Below are 7,286 nucleotides of genomic sequence, written 5' to 3' on the forward strand. Positions count from 1 at the left end.
ATCTATCTATCATCATCTATCTATCATCTATCTATCTATCTATCTATCTATCTATCTATCTATCTATCTATCTATCTAATCTATCTACCTACCTCTCATCTGTCTTTAGCATTTATTCATCTATTAATCACATATATATATCATCTATCATCTACCTATGATCTGCCCATCTGTCATCTATCTATCTACCTATTTATCATCTGTCTATCTACCTATTTATCATCTGTCTATCTATCATCATTATGTATTCATCAGTCCATATATCATCTATCTATCTGTCTATCTATCTATCTATCTATCTATCTATCTATATCATCTATCAATGTTTCTATCATTTATCAATCTATCATCCATCAGCCAATCTATTTTCTATCATATATCAATCATCTATCTATCTATCATCTATCATCTATCTATCTATCTATCTATCTATCTATCTGTCATTTATCATCCATCATCTATCTATCTATCTATTTATCATCCATCATCTATCTATCATCTATCTATTTATCATCTATCTATCTATCCATCTATCTATCATCTATCTATCACCTATCTATCTATCAATCATCTATCTATCTATCATCTATCATCTATCTATCTATCTATCTATCTATCTATCTATCTATCTATCTATCTATCTATCTATCTATCTATCTATCTATCTATCTATCTATCTATCTATCTATCTATCTATCTATCTATCTATCTATCTATCTATCTATCTATCTATCTATCTATCTATCTATCTATCTATCTATCTATCTATCTATCTATCTATCATCATCTATCATCTATCTATCTATCATCTATCTATCTTTATCTACTTGTCTGTCTAGCTCCCCCTGCACTCTGGGTTCATCATATTCCCTCAGCTCCAACCATAGCTTTACCCACTTCTCCAGGGAAGCTAGTATTTAGAACCCAAAATCTAGACACTGGGTGTGCTTGTTGCCCCGCAGTGTCCCAGCTTCTGGGCCCTCTCAAGGACAGTACTAGGAGTTCTAAGTATTTATATGAACCTTCATAGACATATTTCTCTCTTTAGTCCTGTGTGAAACTCTCTGCATATGGATGACAGTGAGCAGGTTGCCGTGCCTGCCTCTGAGTGCAGTTGCCCTAGGTCTGCGTACATCCTTCTTATTATTGGTAAGTTATCACTGACCTAAGGGGCCTACCTCCCACTTTCTACACTTATTTATTTCCTCAACTCCAGAGCCTCGGTCTGCCTGATTACCAGCTGATTCCTGTGAGCGGGAACTTTCTAGCCAACTGTGTTCCCTGGCTGTGCTTCCATCTGGAGCCTCGCTGCAGGGTCAGTCACTATTTTCTAGTGACATAGGTCAGTTCTTCCCACCTGCTCTGTTAGGAGATCGAGTCACATATTTGTAATCTTGTTGGATCTGCTTGTCACGCGTGATACTCCGTCCTGGAGCTCCAACACCCTGGCTGGCAGGCACGGTGAAGGTGGTAGACACATTTCAGTTTGCACCACCGCTGAGTGTCTGGAGCACATCACCAACCTGCCACGACCTGGGTAAACCCTCTTCTCCCCACCAGGCCCCAGCAACTGGCGATCTGCTTCTTGTTCTTAGCTTTGTCTTTCCTGCACACATGGAGTCACCTGTACAGCCTTGGGATCTGACCTCCCCAGTAGCAGCCCTTCAGGTCACTCTGCTTTGCCGCTCAGCCCCATGGACAGCTCCTCCACGTGCCACATCGATCAGCAGGGTCTTTTCCTGTTTTTATTTCTCACTTTAGTCACTGTATCGGGTATGGTGTTGGTTTCCATTTCCGTAATGGTTGAGGCTGTCTGGTGTCTTTTCTCCTGCTGCTTTGCTGTCTGTCTTCTTTGGTGAAGTGCCGTATCTGTGACGTCTCTTGGTCCTGTGTCCAAATCCCTGACAGAAGTAACCTAAAGCTTACTTTATTTTAGCTCACAGTTTCAGAGGGTTCAGCTTGTCATGGTGGGAAGGCATGGTGACAGAAGCAGCTCCATCCGTGATGGCCCAAGTGTGAGGCAGTGGGTCAGGTCCCATCGTGGCAGCAGACAGAGAGCAGAAGTGGAGGGCGTGACTGGAGAGATGTCTCAGCGGCTAAGAGCACTGGCTGCTATTGCAGAGGATCCAGGTTTGAGTCCCGGCACCCACATGGCAGCTAACAACCGTCCGTAACTCCAGTTCCAGGGGAATCCAACGTCTTCTTCTGACCTCCGTGGGCATTGTGCAACACGGGTGCACTTACACACATGCAGACAATACACTCATACACATAAAATAAAAAATAATAAAAACGAAAGAAACCAGAAGGGGGTGGGAAGCAGGGCCAGGCTACAGCCCTCAAAGCGTGCCTCCAGTGACCCACCGCACCAGCCAAACCCTACAACCGTGCAGATCAGCCCCACCAGAGGGACACCAGATGTCCAAACACAGAGCCTGCTGGGGACATTTCAAATTCAAACCACAGAAATGCCTGGTGAATCTAGGCGTCACTGTGTTCTCCTACCTCGTTCAGCCCTCCTTCCTGCTGTGGTACTGGTGGAGAAACTGAGTCCTGGAGAGTGGGTGACTCCAAGGGCTGGAAAGTGATGCACCTTCTTCCTTCACCCCAACAGCCTTTCCCGGAGTTTTCTTCTGCAGTTATTTATTTATTCCTGACATTTCCTCAGCGTGTGCAGTTTGGGGCTATTAATATATAATTAGACACGGCTTTGAATTTCTTCCTTTATCTCTAGGGCACATGTTTATTTTAAACCCAAAATGGCTAACAGAAAGACAAAGTTTGAACTGTAGAGATATTCTGAGTGCTTAGCCACGGGGCTGAGGAGTCCATTAGGTATAAAATAGGGCAATGCGAATTGTAACGTGTACTGTGGTATGTGAGCGATCACAGGACTGCACTCAGGCCAGGGGCTGTAGGCCTTGGTTTCTTCGTGGGTTTTTTTTAACTTTTACAAAAACTTTATTGAGAATTTCATACATACATATAAGATGTTTTGATCAAATCTATGCCCACTCCCTCCCCTCCAACAATCCCCCCTCTGAAGAGGTAACCCTAAAATCTTTTAAGGATTAGATACAAGCTCCCAAAGACTTTTGACGTTTTGACATTTTTGGCCTTTGGAACAGAGTATGTTGCTAACAGGCCCAAGGACATTTTGACTTTTAGCCCAGAAACTGGTTACATTTCTTTGGGGTCTTTTTACCCTAACTGCCTAGCCAATTCCTACCTCCTGTTCTTATCACACCACCCTCTGTAGAGGTTACCCAGATTGCCAATAGGGAATTGGGACGCAGGCCACTCTGGCTTCTTCCATGCTGAACAGGGACACAGGGTGAGGCAATTGGGGTACCCCTTCAGTGGGTCTATCTAAAGGACTCCCAAATTGCATAACTCATCTCTAAGGGGAAAAGAACGTCCTTGAATTGTGAATGGAGATGTAAAGGAGAAGTAAAAGTGAGATCCCGCAGAACCCTTCAGTGACGGTGACCCCAGTGTCACCACGTCCTGTTCTGCTCTGGTGTCCCCTTCCTAACATGACCTTCGCAGGCGCCATGCATGTGGCTTTAACTTGGATGGGACAGTGCTTGGGACCTGCATAGGCTTGGCAAGGGGTCTTGTACAGACAGGTCTACATCATCTTCACACATCGTGGGCATTGAATTTCATGAGCTGGTGCCCATCACGGGCCAAATTCAACACTGACCAAGGGGTGGCCTAGGAAGCATAAAAAGGGGAAAGAAAGGTGAGTACCAGCATTCCTCTCTCTCCACATCCTGATGAAGGAACACGACCAGCTGCCTCAGGTTCCTGATGTTGTGCCTTCCCCAAAACAGTAAGCTGTACCTTGGAGCTGTGAGCCAAAACTTCCCTAACTTGCTTTTAGTCGGGATCTTTGAACACAGCAATGAGAAAAGTAACAAATATTATGTTCACAGTATTTTCGATTTCAAACAAGCAGTGGCGTGACGCGTTCTATTTTTCCATCTACATTTCTTTGATGGTGAGGATGACTTGGTTCTTGTTTGGCGGCAGCTCTATCGGGTTCTGGACTGTGGAAATCAAAGCAGCCCTATTAGAATGCTTGAGCATGCTGCCGTCTCCTCCTGGTCCTTTATCTGCTCCTATTACATGCCAGTTCAATGTAAGATAGGGTCGGGGTGGGACAAACCCACTGTGAGGCAGATGCTGCAAGTGGCAAAAGCTCCTGACCGCCTCTGCCACGCCCCCTGCCCAGTGACAGGCGCCCCTCGGAGTCTCTGCCTCAGCTTCCCTCTGGGCCATGATGGATGCCTACAGCACGGAGACAACAGATGCTGACATGGGAAAAGAGGTGCCCACTGAATGCGATTCTAAGATTCTAAGTCATGCTGCCCTAAGTCAGGGACGTTGTGTGTGTTCTAGCCACCCAGGCTCCTGTAAACATTGGTATATCCTGCTATAATTTCGGGTGACTTTTGCAGGCATTTAACCCAAGGTAGAATCTCTGTAAAGTGGGTGCTAGGCTGCTCATGCCGATGGGACCTGTTTCCCAACACCCTGACTACCTGTAGCTCTCACTGATCCTGTCTGCTCAGGTCATGGGTGTTACAGGCCTGTCAATGATTGGACTTTCTGTCCTGCTTCATGGTTGAGGTTTAACCTTGCTCTGTGCGCTGCCATCCACATTTCTGCTCCTGAGAATGTTGTTACCCCTGGCTTCTTACCTCTGCTCTGAGGCTATTGTCCCTTCTGGTCAGCAGGAGCCCCTCTGCTGTCCTGCAGACCTTGGTGGGCTGTGGGTCCTGCTGTGTCTACTCCTGGCTCAAAGCTTGTGCCTTTCCTTTGAGGGGTTGTAGTGCAAAAGATTTTTTTTTTTAATTTTAACATAGTCAGAAGCCTTGTCTGGGAAGGCTGTGGACTTTCTAGAGCTTTCTAAAGCTTATGTAATTATCTTTTCTTATATCAAGTTTGTGAAGACATGGCCGGTTCAACATTTTCTTCTGCAAGTTTTGTATTTGCTTCTAGGATGAGGCTTGTGTTTCATGAAGGAAGGGTCTAATTGTATTTAATTATGGGGCGCAGTCTTCACAGTTCCATTTGGAAAGTGGCTAAACGCCCCTTGCTGCCGTAACTCTTTCTGGCACACAGCCACACTTCCTGTGTGAAACAGAACAGTTTCTGGGCCAGTCATACCCACTGGGGCCTTCTGAACACAAAAGGCGCATGAGCTGGCTACTGTCACCTCCTGTGTGTCAACCTCTTCCAGGCCACACCCATCTTCTAGACTTCCTGTTCCCTGCAGGATGATGTGGGGAATTGACATGCCAGGGTCTCAAGTCTCCCTTACGTGGACTAGCACCTGCAGGTCTCTGCTGGTGGTGCACCCGTGTCCTGTTCTCTCCAGTCTCCTCACCGCCTGCCCCTGGGGGTGCAGGGCCACCAACTACCACTGAAGGTGAGCACCAGTGTTGGGACAGTGGTCCTGACACCTGTGTCATTCACACAATGTCGTGGATGCAATGAGCTGACAGTCTCTGTCCCTGGCCTGCAGAGACCAGGGCTCAAATTCCTGAAATTTTGACCTGCCACATGGGAATATTCTCAGTGAAGGATCCGAAAGGGTGAAAGAGCCCCACTCCCCAGTGAAAGGCTGGCCTTTGTTTGCTTTTAGTGCAATACCACTTTTATTATTAAATTAATAGGTACTCATTGTGTAACGCTCAAGTTGAGGCAGAAGTGTGTGACCTGCTCTCTGGAGGCGGCTCTGTTTACAGCTCATTGTGTGCTGTTCTGCAGCTCTTTGAAAAGCACTTTACTGAGGTGCGATTGAACACAGAGGAAGTACAGACACGACCCGATGAGTTTGCAGGTAAGTGCACATCTGAGCACCCATCACCACCAGGACCCTCAAACACCCGTCGTCCCCAAGGCTTTCTCCTCTCTGTTTATTTTTGCTGTAATTTTATGATATGAACACTTAATAGGGTCTATTAGTAAGATTTTAAGCATGCAGTGCAGTTGGCTACATGCACCTGCTGTGCCCTTCATCTCTAGGACCTGCTAAATTGCAAATGAAAACTTTGCACATTTGGGCCAACATTGCTTTTCCCCCTCCCCTAGTTCCTGGCAGCCACCATCCCACTCTCTGCTTCTTAGAGTCTGACTTTCATAGATTCATCACAGAAATGAGACCAGCAGTATTTGCTTTCCTGGACCTAGCTTGTTGAGTTTTGCACACTGCCTTCCAGGTTCATGCGTGTTGCAGTGAGTGAGAGGATTCCACCCTGTTCATGGCTGCACAGCATTCCACGGTGCCTGTGGCCCACCTGTTGTTTACCCAGCCACCTGCTGACGGGCTCCCTGCCTGATCCCTGTCCTGCAGTTGTGAGTGGTGCTGCTGTGGACACAGGAGGCTGATTCCTAGTGGTGGATTTCATTTCTTCTGGATGTACACCCAGTGGCAGGGTTGTTGGGCACCTGTCGCTCTCCAAGGTGGCTGTACTCACTTATGGCTGTGCTGACAGTGTGCCCTGCCCTCTGTCTCCCTGTTCTTCCCACCATGAGATTCTGACAGTGTTCAGGGGACCTCCCTGAGGCTTAGCAAGGCATGCACCTTCACCCTGGGCCCCCCTTCTGCCTTCTTTGGGAAAGCATCCATTTCGATTGTTTGCTATAACAGATCAAGGTATTAGCTCTTGCTGGAGGAGACCCTCACACAATTTGGATTTATCTCTTTATCAGAAACATGGTCCACCTGCATTTTCTCTGGCACACGGGGGTTTTACTTGGTTGCCCGTTTCCTTGGCTACACAGTGTTTCTGTTGCTGTAGTGCTGTCTGGTTATTTCCGCTTCTGCCTGTGTTTTCAGGATCACATCTAAAAGGTCACAACCCAGAGCCAGGTTACAAAGCCCCTCATCATGAAGTGGAATTACAGTGGGGAGCATTCAGTGGGGCTGCTTAGAATTCAGTGTCTGTAATCAATGCTGACTTTATAGTTTTCCACCAACACATTGCACAGGCTGGAAGGGCTGAGAGGCAGAGACCTGGGGTAGAAGAGCAGCAGAGGAGGACAGGTAGGGAGGTGGGAGTGCCTGTGCCCACAGCTCACCTACAGGCTTCTGCCAGACGGGCCCCTCTATAACTGCTTCAGCGGAGACTCATTTTATAGCAATTAGCTTTTAGCACATCGTGCCTGTGATTAGCTTGTTTGGGGCCAAATGATACTCGGGCCAACTTCCATTCCCTGCAACTTCCTTATGTGTGTATGTGTGGGGGGGGGGTGTGAAAGTGCGTGTGTGTGTG

The 7,286-nt window shown here is 47.0% G+C and overlaps 1 protein-coding gene across 1 annotated transcript in view; it reads left to right on the top strand.

Moving 5' to 3' along the window:
- LOC115067362 overlaps window positions 1-6,399 on the top strand; it is a 12,626-nt gene extending 6,227 nt beyond the window's left edge. The window contains exons 4-8 of the mRNA XM_029554997.1: window positions 26-304; window positions 465-574; window positions 5,387-5,437; window positions 5,779-5,851; window positions 6,365-6,399. Of these exons, the coding sequence (XP_029410857.1) occupies window positions 26-304; window positions 465-574; window positions 5,387-5,437; window positions 5,779-5,851; window positions 6,365-6,399 (548 nt within the window). The remainder of the gene's footprint in view (window positions 1-25; window positions 305-464; window positions 575-5,386; window positions 5,438-5,778; window positions 5,852-6,364) is intronic.
- The last annotated feature ends 887 nt before the right edge of the window (window positions 6,400-7,286 follow it).

The sequence above is a fragment of the Nannospalax galili genome, unplaced genomic scaffold (genome assembly GCF_000622305.1).
Source record: "Nannospalax galili isolate Female #2095 unplaced genomic scaffold, S.galili_v1.0 scaffold525, whole genome shotgun sequence".
NCBI lineage: Eukaryota > Metazoa > Chordata > Mammalia > Rodentia > Spalacidae > Nannospalax > Nannospalax galili.